The sequence below is a fragment of the Myotis yumanensis genome, unplaced genomic scaffold (genome assembly GCF_028538775.1).
Source record: "Myotis yumanensis isolate MYYU_CA2020_CCGP unplaced genomic scaffold, mMyoYum1.0.hap1 SCAF_6, whole genome shotgun sequence".
In the NCBI taxonomy this organism is placed as follows: domain Eukaryota; kingdom Metazoa; phylum Chordata; class Mammalia; order Chiroptera; family Vespertilionidae; genus Myotis; species Myotis yumanensis.
In genome coordinates this window covers 63254591-63272359 of record NW_027223757.1, presented here as the reverse complement: position 1 = coordinate 63272359, position 17769 = coordinate 63254591, and the positions used below count along the sequence as shown (strand labels likewise).

The following is a 17769-nucleotide window of genomic DNA, read 5'->3' as shown; positions in this document are numbered from 1 at the left end:
TGTGTTCTTGGACCTCTACACTTAGCTTTGAAGGGGGGGAGGTTCATTTAAGGCTTAAGTACAAGGTCCACCTTAACTATAGATATTACCTCCAACCACACGTGAGGAACTGTTTTAACATTTTATTCGTTAATTAGCAACCTTGGAAAAAAGTTACAGCAGGACTCATGAGGCCAATGCAAAAACCCCCAACAAGCTGTTTTCCCTTGTTCCGCGGGGAGCAGACCCACTGCAGATCCACAGCCTCCTGTCCACATCCTGGTCCCCGGTCCGCCGGGTGCAAACGCGCTTCCCCTCAGCTAAAGGCCGAGCTCGAGGGCACTCATGGCGTCCTCGAGTCTGAGCATCCCTGGATCAGAAGACAAAGGCGGGCGTGGTGAGGAAAGGGAGGCAACAGCCTGGCCAGGTCCCGGCCCAACGTTCCGGGCCTGGGATCCTCAGGGCCCTCGGAACGTGGAACCACTGGGCCCATTCCAACCACCTCCGAGGAACTGGGGGGCGGGCAGGGTTACAACCTCAGATAACCCCACCCGATTAGACCAACCCGGGGCCCCCTCCCATCCAAGTCTCACTCCCAGGCCCCGAGGACCCGCCCATGGGCCTCCCCAAGGCGCCCAGGACCAGCCCAACACCCAGGGCCCGAATGGCGGTGAGGCCCGTGCGGCGGTTGCAGGGGGCACAGGAAGCAGGGGTGCGGAGGGCTGGGAGCGGGGGTGTGGGGTGAAGCTGCCCCTCCCCGCCCCCGCCCCCCAGCACCTGGCGAAGGCCTCTCACCTCGCTCCTGCCTCAGGCGGTGCCTCTCGGCCATGGACTGGAGCATCCACTTGGTTCGGAGCTTGTACAAGTAATTGCCGTAAACCACGACCTCGGTGAGGTTCGAGGATTCCAGAACCTTCAGCTCGAGCATGGCTCTGCTCACTTGCTCGATGTATGGGATTCGAGATCCTCCGGGGCCTACGTGGGGGAAGAAGATGGAGCGTTCAGACACCCCCCTCCCCCACGGGAGGCCCAGACGCCCGCCCGCCCGCCCTGGTGGAGGCACCCCAGTCAGGACTGGGCTCCCTTACCAAACATGGCTTCCAGCAGCGCCGTCTGGACCTGCAGCACCTCCGGATCTCGCAAGTCCTCGGGGACTTTCACCCACGGGGGGATATCTTTCCGTCTCGGCATCGTCCCCATCGCGAATGCCTCGAAGGGAAAACCGCGCTCAGGGTTACGTTAGGCCTGAGAGTAACCCGCGCCGCTGCCGCCGCGCCAAAATTGAGCTCTCGGGAAGGCCCCGCCCCCAGACAGGCCCCGCCCCCAGACAGGGCCCGCCCCCAGCCAGGCCCCGCCCCGGAAGGGCCCGCCTGGAGGTCCAATCCGGGGCTCACATCGCCCTGCTCGCCCCGCCTCCTGCCTGCACTCGGATCTAGCAGGTGACCTCCTGTACCTTCCCGAGCGCTGGTGGGCCCAGCTGTCCCCAAGTTCACAAGGTTACAAGGGTTTCCACCTGCATTGACTCTTCCGCACCAGAAACCCCGGGCCTTGGGAGTTCGCGGGACAAAGGCGCTACTCGTGCCCCAGGAACGAGTGGTTGGGCCTGAACCCCAGAAAGTGGAACTCCAGGTTGAAGGGTGCGAGAACCACCCGGGAGCTGCCAATCGAGTTTCAGCCTTTCGGCCTTCCACGTTCCAAAGGAGGGTCCGTTTCCTTCTCTGAGGGTTGGATCTTGGGTCTTCACATCGCAGGTGTGAATTCTGGGACCTCAGGAGTCATTCCTGTCACTTAACAAAGAGGAAACGAGATTTAAAAATTCATTATCGTAAAGGGGCTCCTTAAAGCCCCTGAGCCTGGAAATTTTGAATCTACTATTTCGAAGCTCATCTGGCTCTGCCTGGCCACTAGAACCGAACCGTGTGGTCCAGACCTCTGGCTCTAAATAAACTGCTTTATTTATTTTTTAAAATATATTGCTTGAAGCGATGTACTGGGTTCACCCAATGAGGGTATGATTTCAGTGTTTTAGGGCTTCACAGATGGAGATGAAGCTGGGTCTTCCCAAGGCCACCATCTGGGAACTTCTACCTAATAATCCCTCAGCTGGCTATTATGATGATGGCTTATTTGAAAAGTCATATTTTCTTTCCTGAAAATTATAAAAACCAAACCTTTAGTTCTTTCTTAGGCTTCCAAGTTTCACTTTCAAACCTTATTATCCCATTCATAAGCATAGAAAGTTGGATTTTTGTGTTTTTAACCCTCACCTGAGGACATGCTTAGAGAGAGGAAAAGAGAGAGAAAGAAACATTGATGTGCATCAATTGGTTGCCTTCCACACAACCAGGGATGGAACCCCGAAACCCATGTATGTGCCTTGGCAACCTTTCCATGCACAGGATGACCTTCAACTAACTGAGCCACTCTGACCAGGCAGAAAGTTTTGTTTTTTAATATATTTTTATTGATTTCAGAGAGGAAGGGAGAGGGAGAGAGAGATAGAAACATCAATGATGAGAGAGAATCATCAATGGGCTGTCTCCTGCATGCCCCACACTGGGGATTGAGCCCACAATCTGGGCATATGCCCTTGACTGGAATTGAACCTGGGACCCTTCAGTCTGAAGGCCAATGCTCTAGCCACTGAACCAGGCAGAAAGTTTTAACAATTACATTTAATGGTCTCTAAATATCACAGGTTCCACTGACAAATTTAATTAACTAAATATTCTCATACATGGTAAAGAGCATTTGCAAGGTACTTTAAGCCTCAAAAAACTTCCCAATTACCAAATAATTCCTATAAATCAAATAAATACAATTTATTTATATGTTGGACCTGAATTTCTCTTCAGAAATCCAATACTGCATATAAACTAATATTTCATCTTAACCCACATATCTAAATCAATTACTTATATATTTCAAATTGGAATTACAAAACTATTTCTCTAATTTGTTAAATTATCTAAAATATTACAGGAAAATAAAATACCATGCATATAGATTCCTTCTTTTTTAGCCACTTTGAAGAATACAGTACAATAAACTGCTTATACTAAAATGTATACTATTTGACCAATTTTGACATATAGATACATCCAGTGGAACCTTCACTATAATCAAGATAATGCATATTTCCATCATCCCCAAGTTTCCTAGTGTCTCTTTCTAATCCCTTCCTCCTTTCATCCCCTTTCCCAGGCAATCACTCCCTGCTTTCTATCACTATAGATTAGTTTTCATAGTCTAGGATTTCATTTAAATACAGATTCTTTTTTAACATAATTACTAATACCATGGTTTTAATTCTCTTAAATATTTCTATACCCAATTTCTGAAACTTCAAGGAAGTAAAAAATCTACTCACACACACAAATGACAACAATATGCATAGAACTGCAAGTATCCTTATCTCAACTAAGGGGAAATATTATCACCCTATATCATTTTGGTAGCAGAAACAGATTTCAGACTAGAGATTGTCAGTCAGACTGGAGATGCTTCCTGGATTTGATCCTTCAAATCCTATAGGACCTCAGATTTCAATTTATAGTTGCTGTGTTCATGACTCCATAGCTCCAGGGGAGGCAGTCATGGAGCCCAGATCCTTGGGTTTCAGTTATACATTCATCTAATTCTTCTGCCTACCCACAGGAGTTTATAAGTCCATCCTGTGACCTTTAGTTTTGTTTTGTGTTTTAATCATGTTTCTTTTATTTTTTATTGATTTCATAGAGGGAGAGATTGAAACATCAATGATGAAAATCATTAATCGGCTGCCTCCTGCACCCCCCCCCCCCCCCCCAGGGACCGAGCCCCCCTAGGCATGTGCCTTTGACCAGAATGGAACCAGAGACCCTTCAGTCCCCAGGCTGACACTCTCTCCACTGAGCCAAACCAGTCAGGGCAATCCTGTGACCTTTTGAATTGATGTTGCCTTTCTTTGGCTCCTAATGCGTATTCTGCTTAGGTCTCAAGACTGTGGACCATGTCAAACACCTACAAACTTCTCATGCACTTCTTTGGCCAACAGAATTCCATGGAGGATTCAAGGATGAGCTTGAATTCTGAGGGTCTCAGCCCACTGGGCCTGGGCATGATACCCAACTACTGATGTGAGAGCTAAATAACTTCATCTTCCGGAGTAGCAGATAACAAGTAATGCTTTAAGCTGGGCAGAAAAATCGAGAGATGGAAATGTAATTGTGTGAGAGAATTAAGACATGAAAAATTTCAAGGAACTCCCCTCTAACATCCAAACCACACGGACCACCTGCTGTTGGCTGTGTTCAGCTGTCTCTGGCAGGTTAAGGAAGAAACTGGAAATGTGCTGGCTCTGGGTAGGAAACTCATTGGTCAGGGGTTCAGGAGGAAGTGGGAGACTTTAGCCCTTGAATACTATTTTACCCTTTTAATTTTTGCTCTTTTTTTTTTTTTTTGGTGTGTGTGTATTTAATTAGTTTTCCATTAGAAAGTTATCCCAACTCCTCAGGAATGCTAAAATGGCCCCATTAGAACTGTCTGAAAAGCACCCGGGTCCCTGAAAATATCAGTTTGCTTCTCTGCGAATATTGTCCTGCTGTTGGATCTTCCCTTCGACTCTAGAGCTCCGCCTCTGCCTCCCCGAGTGCGGGGAGCGGGGAGGGAGGGAGGGGTGGGCCCCGTGGGAACCCGCGAGCAATAGAGCGCACCTGTGCCGTCTCGGATCGACGCCGGCTGCGGACGGCTAGGCCTGGAATCCTATGAGCAGGGCGCGATGGGGAGGAGCTTGACACGGCCCTTCCCCTTATAAGAAGGCCCGGGCCCAAGCGCCGCTGCCGTAGCCAGGCCCACTTGCATCTGCACCAGCTCTGTCTGCGTGTCCCGCCGCAGCATGGCCACCACCAAGCGCTTTCCCACGCTCGTGCAGCTGGAGCAGCGGGGAGGGGCGCCATTCCAGGTGCTGGGTGACAGCGCCAAGCAGCCCTACTGGTTCCACACGGAGTATCTCAAGAGCCCGAAGACGGTTCACCTCGAGGCGTGGCTGGTGGAAGCGATCTTCGGTGAGTGGCCGGAGAGGGGAAGCCAAGGCGGCCTCCTTTCCCCAGCTCCCATCACCCAGCCTCACCGCACCTGGGGACAAGCCTCCTCTGTGGCCCTGGCAATTCTCCCCCTCCCGACACCTCCCCTTCCTGTGCGCCCCTCACGGCCTTTCTCCCTCCTGTGCAGGCCCCGGCGGAGAGCACATTCCGCACGTCGAGTGTGTGTCGCAGACCCTGCTTCGCATTAACCAGTGGGACCCCGAAGGCGAGGCTGAGATCCTGATCTTTGGCCGGCCTTCTTACCAAAAGGATGTGTCCAAGATGATCATGAACTTGGCTCACTATCACCGCCAACTCCGGGCACAAGGTAGCGGGCCGGGAATAGTGAGGGGAAGCCTGGGCAGACCTTGGCTCACTTAGGAGGGATCCTGAGGCGTCCCGGGTGTGGCCGGGCAGCGGTCTCATCCTCTTAGTCCGCCGGGAATGGGCATCCTCTTTGCAAAGCATCTAGAAGCCCAAATGGACCCAGTGCTTTCAGATTTCGGCCCCACCCCTGCAGCCCTTACGGGTGACTCCTGCGGGGGGGAGAGTATGGGGACACAGGTGCGGCCTCCTCACCTGCTCTTCTTCCAGGCTCGCTGAAGAACGCTGCCGAGCAGGCCGAGCCACGGAATTTCTCCGCTGCAGCCCGGGTGGCTGCGCTCCAGGCCTCCCCCGACAAAGTCCGAGTGGCCAAGAGCCAGCGGTCCCCCGACGCTGTCCAAGAGAAGGCGACCCAGCGGTCCCCCGACTCTGTCCAAGAGAAGGCGACCCAGCGGTCCCCCGACGCTGTCCGGGAGAAGGCGACCCAGCGGTCCCCCGACTCTGTCCAAGAGAAGGCGACCCAGCGGTCCCCCGACGCTGTCCAAGAGAAGGGGACCCAGCGGTCCCCCGACGCTGTCCGGGAGACGGCGACCCAGCGGTCCCCCGACGCTGTCCGGGAGAAGGCGACCCAGCGGTCCCCCGACGCTGTCCGGGAGAAGGCGACCCAGCGGTCCCCCGACGCTGTCCAAGAGAAGGGGACCCAGCGGTCCCCCGACGCTGTCCGGGAGAAGGCGACCCAGCGGTCCCCCGACGCTGTCCAAGAGAAGGGGACCCAGCGGTCCCCCGACGCTGTCCGGGAGACGGCGACCCAGCGGTCCCCCGACGCTGTCCAAGAGAAAGGGACCCAGCGGTCCCCCGACGCTGTCCAAGAGAAAGGGACCCAGCGGTCCCCCGACGCTGTCCAAGAGAAAGGGACCCAGCGGTCCCCCGACGCTGTCCGGGAGAAGGCGACCCAGCGGTCCCCCGACGCTGTCCGGGAGACGGCGACCCAGCGGTCCCCCGACGCTGTCCGGGAGACGGCGACCCAGCGGTCCCCCGACGCTGTCCGGGAGACGGCGACCCAGCGGTCCCCCGACGCTGTCCGGGAGACGGCGACCCAGCGGTCCCCCGACGCTGTCCGGGAGACGGCGACCCAGCGGTCCCCCGACGCTGTTCAAGAGAAGGGGAACCAGCGGTCCCCCGACGCTGTCTGGGAGATGGCGACCCAGCTGTTCCCCAACACAGTCTAGGAGGCGGCGACCCAGAGCTCCCCCAACACTACCCAGAGCCCGTTCCCAGGTTATGAAGGCATTTCGGGACCCCAGAGCGCGAGCCAGGCAAGGTTCAAGTGAAAACCCCTCTCTGGAGCCCTAGTCTAGGTCCTGCTTCTGCAGCAGAAGCTGGGGAAAGTAAAGGGTGGTGTGGGTTGTTCTTGGTTTCCCCTCCCCACCCCCATGTTAAATGTTTGCAAGCACAAATCTAAAGTTGTAACAAAAGAATCGAATTTCCTTAATAAAGAATTGAATGACCTACCGTCTGTTGTTTGGCAGGTAGAAGGGGAGGCAATATCAGCTCTAGGCTGCTTTCTGTCTGCAAGCAGGTGAGACCTGTTGGATTTCTAGCGGCCAGAGGTCGCAGGCTGGTGCTTCCCTCATGCTCCTTCACCGCTCACACCTGGCTTTGTCCGCTGAGCGGCCCCTCTGGCCCAAGGAGCCGGCCCTCACTGGGAAACCTCTCCAAACCTGGAGTGGGGCACCCTTTTCACAGTTAAAATTGATGTTTGAAATACAATGTAAGATTCAGGTATGTAACATGTTAATCTGACACATTATGAATGCCATTGTAGCCATAATTAGCAACTTTGTCAGATTTGGCTTCTGGCTCCAGGCAGCTCCAACACCAGGTGCCTGCTAGAAGGAAGCGAACTGTTAACAGCTGGGCACTGGGATGAAAAGACAAGAGCAAGCACCAATCTTAGTGTTTAGGAAAACTTTCATTTGTGCTCAGTGATCATCCTCCCATGCACCTAGGTCAGTTCCATTGGATTCTTTAAGTACACAAGGTTGGGTTTGGGACTCTATCTCTAGGAGGGGGCATACAGGAAGCAGCCAATTGCTATTTCTCAGATGCTTTTCTCCTTCGCCCTTCCTCTCTAAAATAAACATTTTAAAAATTAAGACACAAAAAACTTCAAGTCCTAGCCAGTTTCCCTGAGTGGATAGAGCTTAGGCCTGTGGACTGAAGGGTCCGGGGTTCAATTCTGGTCAAGAGCACCAACCTCGGATTCCTGGCCCTGGTCAGAGTGCATGAGGGAGGCAACCAATTGATATGTCTCTCACATCGATGTTTCTCTTTCTGCCTCTCCCCCTCCTTCCACAGTCTAAAAACAAAAGTCAATGGAAAAATATCCTCAGCTGAGGATTTGAAATAAATTTTAAAAGGGAACTTCACTTTAAAGATCAGGGCAGTGGTATGTCTGTCATAGGCCCTTTGGTTACCACTAATAGGTGATCACTGTGGACGAAAGGGGCCATATGCTAACCTGACAAGCTCAGGGAAGGCCTGCATGGCTGTCTTGCAAACTCAGAGACCTAAAGTAACCACAAAGGATGGTCTGAAATTAAACTAAAATCAGTTATGGTGGGTAGTTAATGTCCTAGGCCAGTATCTTCACTGACAAGGTCAACCTTTAACTGAGCCTGTCTTTTTGTACCTATGATAACACTATATCATTGAAATGTCTGGGTAACTTGTAACTTCCCTTTTTCCAGACCCCTTGGGGCACAACCTAATGTGATTTTAGAGAAAGGGGAAGGGAGAGAGAAAACAAAACAGACTGGGTGGCTTAAGCAACATTTATTGTTCTCAAAGTTCTAGAGTAGTGGTTCTCAACCTTCCTAATGCCCGAGACCCTTTAATACAGTTCCTCATGTTGTGGTGACCCTAATTTCATTGTTACAAATTGAACATAATTAAAGCATAGTGATTAATCACAAAAATATGTAATTATGTTTTCCGATGGTCTTAGGCGACCCCTGTGAAAGGGTCGTTCGACCCCCAAAGGGGTCGTGGCCCACAGGTTGAGAACCACTGTTGTAAAGGCTAGAAGTCCAAGATCAAGGTATTCCCAGGTTTGGTTTCTTCTGAAGGCTCTCTTCTTAGCTTGCAGATGGCTGCCCTCTTGCTATGTATGTCTTCACATGGGCTTTCCTCTGTGCTCAACCTATCTTGTGTCCATATTCTTCTTATAAAGACACCAGTTATACTGGGAAAAGGCCCACCCATATACCCTTATTTTACCTTTATTAACTCTTTATAGGCCCTACCTCCAAATACACTCATTTGGAAGTAATGGGGGGTAAGAAGTGTAGAATCATTTAATTTTTATTAATCTGGGAAAAATTTGAATAAATTTTAAGCATAACCTCTTCCTCCAAATACCAGTCCAAAATGTTCAATGGTTTTGAGAAATCCCAATAGGAAAACCTGCAGGAATATTTGTTAGATTTCTACAGGATACCCTGGCTGGTAATGCTCAGTGGTTGGCACATCGCCTCAGAAGGTAGCAGGTTTGATTATCGGTCATGGCACATACCCAGGTTGTGGATTTCTCCCTGATCAGAGCAAGTGTGGGAGGCAACCAAACGATGTTCTCTCACACCGATGTTTCTCTCCCCCTCTCCCATACCTCCCTTCCTCTCTAAAATAAAATTAAAAAATCTACAGAATAAGAGCAAGCAGGAGTTCCTAAGCTTAAAGTAAGGATGAGGGCCCCAAGAGCATGGGGTTCAGTGGTTGAGCATTGGCCCATGCACCAAGAGGTTGCTAGTTGGATTCTAGGTCTGGGCATACATCTGGGTTGCAGGCAAGATATCCAATAGGGGGCGCGAAGTAGGCAGCTGATCAATGATGTTTCTCATAGATGTTTTTCTCTCCCCCTCTCCCTCTAAAAATCAAAACTTTTTTTTAAAGGGATGAGGGGAAATCACACAGAAAACAATAATTGGTTTAACTACATATAACAATTTCTCTCATGCAAAAAAAATATTAGTTCTAATGGACCAAAAATGAGAAGCAAACTAGGAATATGATCATTATCACTGTAATCAAAGACATATTTTAAAAACCCTTGCAAACAGCTAAAATCCTTTACTACTAAGGGGTAAAGAAAGTGCAGGAGTTAAATCAACTCAAACTTTGTGTCTGAAGCTGCTGAGCTCTTAGCTGCCTCTCCCCCCAAGAAATCTACTTCCTGAAAGTGGAGACAGCAAGGGTTTAAGGTTGTTTTGCACAATTTGTTCATAACTATTTCACTGGTAATAGAAAAACAAATCCCCTGGTTCAGGACACCTTTGCAGGCCGGTGTGTGTGTATGGGGGGGAAGGGGGAGCAGAGCCAGCCAGCCTGGGGAAAGAACACCTTCTGTGGGACAAACTGCCCAGGATCACAGTTCTCCAGTGAATCTCAGCACCAGCAGAATGAATGCGGATGGCTTAGCTTTCCTGTTAGAATACCCACTCATGTGCAGAAAGGGAGGCACCCCTCTAGAACAGTGGTTCTTAACCTTGGCTGCACATTAGAATCACCTGGGAATCTTTTTAAATATATTGATTTTTCACAGAGAGGAAGGGAGAGAGATAGTTAGAAACATCGATGAGAAAGGAACATTGATCAGCTGCCTCCTGCACACCTCCTACTGGGGATGTGCCCGCAACCATGGTACATGCCCTTGGCCGGAATCGAACCTGGGACCTTTCAGTCTGCAGGCTGACGCTCTATCCACTGAGCAAAACCGGTTAGGGCGTGGGAATCTTTTTAAAATCCTGATTTCTGGGCCTCATCCTCTGGAAATTCTGTTTCTTTGTTACTAATGTTGTGGCCCCACTCCATAACAAAGAAACAGAATTTTCTGGAGGATGAGGCCCAGAAATCAGGATTTTAAAAAGATTCCCAGGTGATTCTAATGTGCAGCCAAGGTTGAGAACCACTGCTCCAGAAGAAAACGCACAGCAGCTTCAAAGTGAGAGAGCCTCAAAGGAGAATCACCGATTGGAATTACCTGGGAGCTTGTTAGAAATGCAAATTCATGGGCCCAATGTACTGATCAGAATCACTTGAGGAGCATTAAACTTTTAGTAAGCTCCCAAGGTAATTACACACATGTTCAAGTTTGAGAACAAATGATGCAAAACAAAAAAACAAAAAAAAGACCCAAAGTATATTGACCCAACATCTCTACCTCCTGTGAATGAAGGCCTGACTGACACCATAAAAATCATAAAATAGTTTCAAAATGGTAGAAACAAACAGACCAAAAGAAAACCACTTGTCAGGCCTTATACCTACCGCGCACATCAAGACATGCATGAATCCTTTGGTTTGATTTATGACCAAAAGGGAGATGGACGAAAGGGGCCACACGCTAACCTGATAAGCTCAGGGAAGGCCTGCATGACTATCTTGCAAACTCAAAGACAAAGTAACTACAAAGGATGGTCTGAAATTAAACTTTAACTGAAAGCAGTAGTGGTGGGTGGTCACCTCCTAGGCCGGTGTCTTCACTGACAAGGTCAACCTTATCTTAACTGAGCCTGTCTTTTTGCATCTATGATAACATATCCTTGAAATGTCTGGGTAACTTGTAACTTCCCTTTTTCCAGACCCCTTGGGGCACAACCTAATGTGCCTGGGCTCCAGGACAGATATCACAAATTCCTTCATTGTTATCATGTTAATTATTCCTCCACCCACCTAAGTGTGTGTCTATCATTTTACCTTTTACCCAATCCCAGAGGTTTCCCCTTTGCTTTCTCCCGCCTCTCTAATCTATCACCAATGGATTTCGTGTAACTCACCTACATGGCCTCCTTTGATTACAATGTATAAAAATAAATGAGAAACCTCCATTCTCTGAAGCATTATCTCAATTTGTTGAGGTTCTGCTTCCCAGCAACTGTCCAGTTTGGCTCAAATAAACCCACACACAAAAAATTTTTTTTTAAAAAGACATGCATGAACTGTCAATCTTTTGTAAATTTGCTTAATTTTAAGTGAGCAAAGATTTTTATGCCAGTGGACAAAAAGGAAATTCATTTTATTACAACAGCACTCACATCTGCATCAGAATAACTAAACCACCATCCAGCCAGCAAAAGAAAGAAGCTGAGATTTAAGGACACTTGCTTCTTTTGAACTTCAGGAGCAGGAGCAGGTCGGTTCTCATAATGCTCCTGCCAATATCATGCAACAGGAGACTGAGACCGGGCAGACTGGGGAGTCGGGGGAGGTGACCCATAGGCCTTCAAGAACTTCTCAAGTTGTTTTATCTTCTTATCTGGATAAGCAAAAATACTCACTGTTTCAAATTACGCCGTCATTGCGGGCAGGGGGAGGGGTTGGGGGGAGGGGTGCTGGCAACACCATTTCTCCGGGTGGAGGTTCTGAACTTGGATCTGGAAATAGTTGTATAATCAAACGGAGGCCGACATGGGCAGTGAAGGGCATGAATGTGTCAGATCTCAGCTTACTACCCCAAGTTCCTACTTGGACTCCACACAAAGGGATGCCCAGGGGCTGCCTGCACCTTACAGGAGCTGGGAAATTGTAAAGAGTATTGGGAAGGGAAGAGAGGCTGGAAGGAAGCCAGGTACCGCCAGGGGTTCACCTGGGCTCCCTCCACATGCAGGTTGCAGAGAGCCTCACCTCGGGCACGGTTTTCCCGGTGCCTTGCTGCCAGGCTCAGGAGCACGCTTCTCACCCTATTTTGGACACGGGGCTGTCCGAAAACAGTGATTTCGATTAAGCTCCCGGAGTTCACCTTTTCCACCGTCAGCAGGACCTGGTTCATCCACTCTATTTCCGGAATCATGGCTCCGTTTTTGCCTAAACAGGAAGAGAGAGACTGAGGGGTGGCAAGAGGAGGCAGATTGGAAGGAAAGGCCGCCGCCGTCGGCTTCCCGGCGTCAAACGTGGCCCTCGAAGTTAGGAAAGGCTGTCGAGAGGTGCCCTGCCCGGCCTCTCTCGGACTGGAGGGGATCAGGCCACCTGCACACCCGGCTCGCTCACCGAAGATGGGGTCAGCCAGACATGCCTCCAGGTAAAACACCAATGGATCTCTCAGCTCCAGCGCAGGAAACCACCAGGGCCGGGTGCGAATCCGGGGCAGTGGAAGCGGCATCTTCAGCAGCCTGTCCAGGGCCTGGGCGGACATCCATGGGTCCTCCTGGACCACGGCATCGGGCTGGTCCACCATGCTGGGAGCTGCAGCACTAGGGCGAGGTCGAGTGGCTCTCACAGAACTCCAATCAGAGGCGGAGCCTGTGCCCGCTTTTAGGGTCTCCGTGCAGCCCCGCCCCTTCTGGCATTACCCTCCACCCCCAGCCCAATGGACACTGGGCACCAGGGCCTGCAGGCTCCATAGGGCGCTTCCTGCTCTGCATCAATCACCAGGACTTCCTTTGGGACCTTGAATTAGTCTTTATTTGGCTCCAGCTGGGTCTCAGAGGTCATCTCCACAAGTAAGGTATCACCTGGCCTCCAAGACACACACCCCCCCCCCCCCCCGCCCCCCGCAGGTGTGGTTTGCATTGGAGACTATGTTGACTGGAAGTCACTTTAAGGCAGTGGTTCTCAACCTCGGCTGCACATTAGAATCACCTGGGAATCTTTTTAGAATCCTGATTTCTGGGCCTCATCCTCCGGAAATTCTGTTTCTTTGTTACTAAGGTTGTGGCCCCACCCCATAACAAAGAAACAGAATTTCTGGAGGATGAGGCCCAGAAATCAGGATTCTAAAAAGATTCCCAGGTGATTCTAATGTGCAGCCGAGGTTGAGAACCACTGCTTTAAGGCATGAACATTTGGTGCCTCGTGAATGTTGGGTACTACATTTGATTGTTGGAACTCATCTTCAGACTTGATGGCAATAAATGGAGCAAATCTAAATTCCAGAGGTTGGTAGGCAAATCAGGCTGAGGGCAGGCTCATTGAATCGACATTTTTCTCTCTTCTGCTTCCTGTTATCTTCTGATGGTCTGGTTAGTTACTACTTCTAAGTCATTCAAGCAAGTGTTTCGTGTTTTAAAATATGAAAGTCAAAGCTGTTCCTTATAGAATACGTAGCAAGTATAGACAAATCCCATTTATTTCCAAAATCCTCAAACAATATGGATGTACATTTCTTCTCAATGTTTTTGATTTTAGGTAAAACTTTAAATTATAAAAGATGTCACACATTCAAAAAGTTACATAACAAACACCCATGAACAACACCCCTACAATATGTTAACATTTTCCCACATTGCCTCACTTCTCTCCTCTTTAAAACAGATATCACTCAAATATCTTTCCTTTCTCTCGCCACAGGGTATCATTCCCCTGAAGCTGGTCTATACCACTCCATGCATGTTTATATACTTTTTCTAATGCATCTCTAGAAATATTATTTGGTAGTTGTTTTAGAATAAATAGCAGTTACTGCACAAACTGTTTTGTTCTTACAACTAGCTATATGTTGTTGTTGTTGTTTTAATCATTTTAATGGACATTTTTGATCATTTGTATAAGGGAGATGTATTAATATGCTGAATTCCCTCATCCACATCATCTAGGCATCAACAGTTATCAATAGATAATTTGTATAAGACAAGGTGTTGAATCTAACTTTAGTGGATGTTTTTACTTCTTCAATTTAATTTTAAAAATCAACATAACAGCCCTGGCCGGTGTGGCTCAGTTGGCTGAGTGTTGTCCCATGCACCAAGAGGTAGGTCGCTGGTTGGATTCCAGGTCAGTGCACATGCCAGGGTGTCAGGCTCAATCCCTAGTAAGGGGCATGCAGGAGCAGCCAATTGATGTCTTTCTCTCTCTCTCTCTCTCTCTCTCTCCCTCCTTCTCTCCCTCCCTTCTTCTCTCCCTCCCTCTCTCTCTCTCTCCCTCTCTCTAAAGATCAATGGAAAAAGTATTCTCATGTGAAGACTCTTAGAAAAATAATAAAAATAAATAAATAAAAATCACATAATAATGAATGCACATTGTAAAAAACAAGTATGGAAGATATAAATATGTGAAAGTATTTTATTTAATGTATTCTTCCGTCTCTTACTAATCCTTTGTCAGTTGTATGTATTCTCAGTATCTTCTAGCTTAAATTGTCTTTTCAGTTTATTTAAGGTGTCTTTCGATGGCTAAAATGTTTAATTTTAATGCAGTCAAGTTCACCAATCTTTATAGCAAGTGCCTTGCTTAAGAAATCCTTTCCTGCCTGGAGGTCTACAAATATTCACTATACTTTCTACTGAGAATACTGACGTTTCTATCTTAACATTTAAATCCTGTACCACCTGGGGTTAATTTTTTAAAATTGACATTAGGTAGGGAGATAATGTCACCTTTTTATAAAATGATAATTTTTCACTTGAGCCATTCTCTCAAGGATGCATTCAACCTGAGGCCAGTTCACATTATCGCCTGGAAAATTTCAGACTCCTACACGTAGAATTAGTCACAAGGCTGGTTTGTAGTAATTAATTATTAGGTCAAGACATAATTGAGAAAGGCAAAGTTGAGACTATGTTCTTTGACATTTCCATCTGGATAGCAAAATTTAATTCTGATTTAGTTTCATTTTTGGAAGTATAGTCATCTGGGGTCCTAGTCTTATGCAGAGACCCCGTATTAAGTTTCCTACAATTGGCAAGCCTTGAGTTTTACTTGCTGACCCCATGCCAGCTTCAAAACAGAAAGATTTTTAGAAGTTAGCAGAATCTGCCAAGATGAATCAGTTTTGCCACTCTGTTATCTCCAAGGCTTCCTAATTTGGCTCTGATGAGTGGGAGGTGGGCACGGTTTTAATTCTGGCTCCAACATTTTCTAGCTATGTGACTGAATGCAAGTTAAAACTCTTCTACCAAGAAGACTTCCAGTGGATCATGTGCTTTCATTTTTCTTTGCTTTATTTTTTTTAATACATTTGTGTTGTTTGTTTTTCAAATATATTTTTATTGATTTCAGAGAGGAAGGAAGAGGGAGAGAGAGAAACATCATTGATGAGAGAGAATCATGGGTCGGCAGCCTCCTGCACTCCCCCTACTGGGGATCGAGCCCTGTGCTGAGCCAGCTCAGCCAAGGGTTGGAAAGCCTGAGTGAGGGCGGTGAAGGATGAAGAAATGACAAAGAGAATAAGCTGGGTCTAGGACTCCAGGTGAATCTTCCTGTGCCTGGCTGAGGCCACAGAGAGAGATCCAGAGGCAAGCTGAGCCTTTATTTTATAGCCAGAGGTAAACAAGGTAGTGGTCAATGTTTTTGTGAGTTTCACTTGTTTTGGCAGCACCTCCCACAGCCCATTAGCTACCTAGGAAGGATCTAGGAAGCATCATAAGGTCAAGCCTAATTATGCTAAGAGGACTGTGCCTTCTAAGCTGGGACTTGTTTGTAGCTCTGCCAACAAGTCAGTCCGAGGCTTAACCCTATAGCTGTGCCCTACAGAGCCCACAACCTGGGCATGTGCCCTTGACCGGAATCAAACCTGGGACCTTTCAATTTGCTGGCTGACGCTCTCTCCACTGAGCCAAACTGACTAGAGCTGCTTTCATTTTCTTTGCTTAGCCCTGGAGGAACCAGTCTGCGGGGCTTTGGGTTTAGACAGTAAAGTACGTGAGTGAAATGGTTTTGTAATTTCTCGTTGCGAAACTTTGTTCTTCATTACTTCACTCCTTGTAACCTTCAACTCTAAGGATGAAGTCTCTCTATACAATGAAAAATGTTACAAAGCATAAAGAAGACATAAAACCAATTTTTGTACCAAATAATAACATCAAAATGTATGTCACTGATAGGGAAAAAAATGGTTAACATAAGGAAAGTAGAGTTGTAAGGAGATATTTAACAAACACTGTCAAAGGGTCCTTGAGGCTCTGGTTCCAGATCTTGTCCCACCTTTGCAATTTTTTAAGGATTATGTTGTTGACAGGTGATACATAATCTGAAAATAACCTCAGCTGTTTTATAAAGTTTCCCCATCAATGCTGACTTAAGATAATAACAAATTTGTCCGTTCCATGATGGATAATTTTATGGATAAATTTAGCTAATATCTATTTAAAATCATCTGGAGCCACCAAGTGGCCATACTGAGAGTGCCAAAGACTGAATAAAGGGTACAACCAAATTTTTTCCATTCCTCCTTTTCAAAATCAGGGGCTAAATGTTGATATTTTATAATGTCTTCTTTGAATCCCTCCATATATTAATCTTTTGAAGGCTGCGATAGGATCATAACCTTAAAAGTTGCTTTTTTGACACAATGATCTGTTTGTGTGTTTTTTTAATTGAGTTCAGAGAGAGGGAGAGAGGAATAGAAACATCAGTGATGAGAATCATTGATTGCTGCCTCCTGCAAGCTCTTTGCTGGAGATCGAGCACGAAATCCAAGCATGTGCTCTGTCCCAGAATCAAACTGTGACCTCCTGATTCATGGGTCAACCACACCTGCTGGGCTCATGTCACTTGCTTTTAATTCATGCTTACAAAATAAAACTTTTACTTGCATTGCTCATGTCCCTTTATTCCCCTTCCGGAGTATTAACCTGTAACTTAGCCATTTTCTTGTGCTTTTTGCTCAGTTTCACCTCTTTAAGTCACTTTTCCCACTACATTTTTTTTTCTCTATGTTTTTTTTTTCTACAAAAGAATTTTCTAGTCTTTCACTTTAGTCTTTTTGTTTGTTTCACTTTAGTCTTGAACTCACTGGTGACCTGGTATTTCATTTTCCTTTTTCTATCCATTCTCTTGATGTAGGCCCCCAATTTATCACCTGTTACCTCCTCTGAGCCTCAACAAAGTTCTGTGCTGAATTAACATCTTCTACCGAACTGGGGCCATGGCTTGGCTTGATTGAAAGTAGCAAAGTTTACTTCTGCCTAGATTGGGGACCAGAAGGGCATTATTTGCTCTTATTGAAGTAAATGGAATATAAATTATGTTTGTTGTATTACATAAGAAGATTCAGTTTGCTATAGAAAAACAAATAGTACCCAACATTCACGAGGCACCAAATGTTCAAGCCTTAAATCTTAGTAACACCCATCTTGGTCTGATGCTTTCTCTGCCCAGAGACATAAGATAACATTCACAGCTGCTCAGCACTTTAGCAAGTTACAGCTGTGGCCAGGGTATCTCCACTTGAACAGCACGTGTTTCCTTCAACACTTAATCTAAAGGTGTAGTACTTTCTGTTCTTTAATCCTGGACACAGACCACAGATCCTAGCATCATAATAGATGTCTACCATGTTTGACAGATGATTGACATGAGATTTGTTCAGACAATTTGAAGATCCTAATCAAAGCAGGGGCACTCCCAGCTGGCTTGCTTGCCTGGAATAATATGCCCAGCCACAGAGCCAGGCTGCAATGATTGGAGTGCC

The 17769-nt window shown here is 47.4% G+C and overlaps 3 protein-coding genes across 3 annotated transcripts; 1 reads left to right on the top strand and 2 right to left on the bottom strand.

The window, feature by feature from the left end:
* Positions 1 to 299: 299 nt before the first annotated feature.
* DPPA5 (developmental pluripotency associated 5) lies at positions 300 to 1179 on the bottom strand. Its single transcript, XM_070419338.1, has 3 exons — positions 1068 to 1179; positions 775 to 954; positions 300 to 349 (listed from the first exon to the last, which is right to left on the bottom strand). Exons 1-3 carry the CDS (start codon positions 1177 to 1179, stop codon positions 300 to 302), a joined length of 342 nt encoding a protein of 113 aa, XP_070275439.1.
* A 3676-nt stretch (positions 1180 to 4855) lies between these two features.
* KHDC3L (KH domain containing 3 like, subcortical maternal complex member) lies at positions 4856 to 6595 on the top strand. Its single transcript, XM_070419097.1, has 3 exons — positions 4856 to 5024; positions 5191 to 5373; positions 5637 to 6595. Exons 1-3 carry the CDS (start codon positions 4856 to 4858, stop codon positions 6593 to 6595), a joined length of 1311 nt encoding a protein of 436 aa, XP_070275198.1.
* Positions 6596 to 11584: 4989 nt separating this feature from the next.
* Positions 11585 to 12597, bottom strand: OOEP (oocyte expressed protein). The gene is made up of 3 exons (XM_070419096.1): positions 12411 to 12597; positions 12043 to 12227; positions 11585 to 11674 (listed from the first exon to the last, which is right to left on the bottom strand). The coding sequence occupies exons 1-3, from the start codon at positions 12595 to 12597 to the stop codon at positions 11585 to 11587; spliced, it is 462 nt and encodes a 153-aa protein (XP_070275197.1).
* Positions 12598 to 17769: the final 5172 nt, after the last annotated feature.

Bases quoted from the DNA above. Each gene is read 5' to 3' on its own strand.
- OOEP (XM_070419096.1), bottom strand. From the start codon at position 12,597: ATGGTGGACCAGCCCGATGCCGTGGTCCAGGAGGACCCATGGATGTCC. The intron at 12,228-12,410 runs GTGAGCGAGCCG...CTTCCTGTTTAG, and splicing joins TCTGGCTGACCCCATCTTCG to GCAAAAACGGAGCCATGATT. The intron at 11,675-12,042 runs GCTCTCTGCAAC...TATCCAGATAAG, and splicing joins AAAACCGTGCCCGAGGTGAG to AAGATAAAACAACTTGAGAA.
- KHDC3L (XM_070419097.1), top strand. From the start codon at position 4,856: ATGGCCACCACCAAGCGCTTTCCCACGCTCGTGCAGCTGGAGCAGCGG. The intron at 5,025-5,190 runs GTGAGTGGCCGG...CCTCCTGTGCAG, and splicing joins GCTGGTGGAAGCGATCTTCG to GCCCCGGCGGAGAGCACATT. The intron at 5,374-5,636 runs GCGGGCCGGGAA...CTCTTCTTCCAG, and splicing joins CCAACTCCGGGCACAAGGTA to GCTCGCTGAAGAACGCTGCC.
- DPPA5 (XM_070419338.1), bottom strand. From the start codon at position 1,179: ATGGGGACGATGCCGAGACGGAAAGATATCCCCCCGTGGGTGAAAGTC. The intron at 955-1,067 runs GTAAGGGAGCCC...TCCCCCACGTAG, and splicing joins GCTGCTGGAAGCCATGTTTG to GCCCCGGAGGATCTCGAATC. The intron at 350-774 runs GTGAGAGGCCTT...CTTCTGATCCAG, and splicing joins CCGCCTGAGGCAGGAGCGAG to GGATGCTCAGACTCGAGGAC.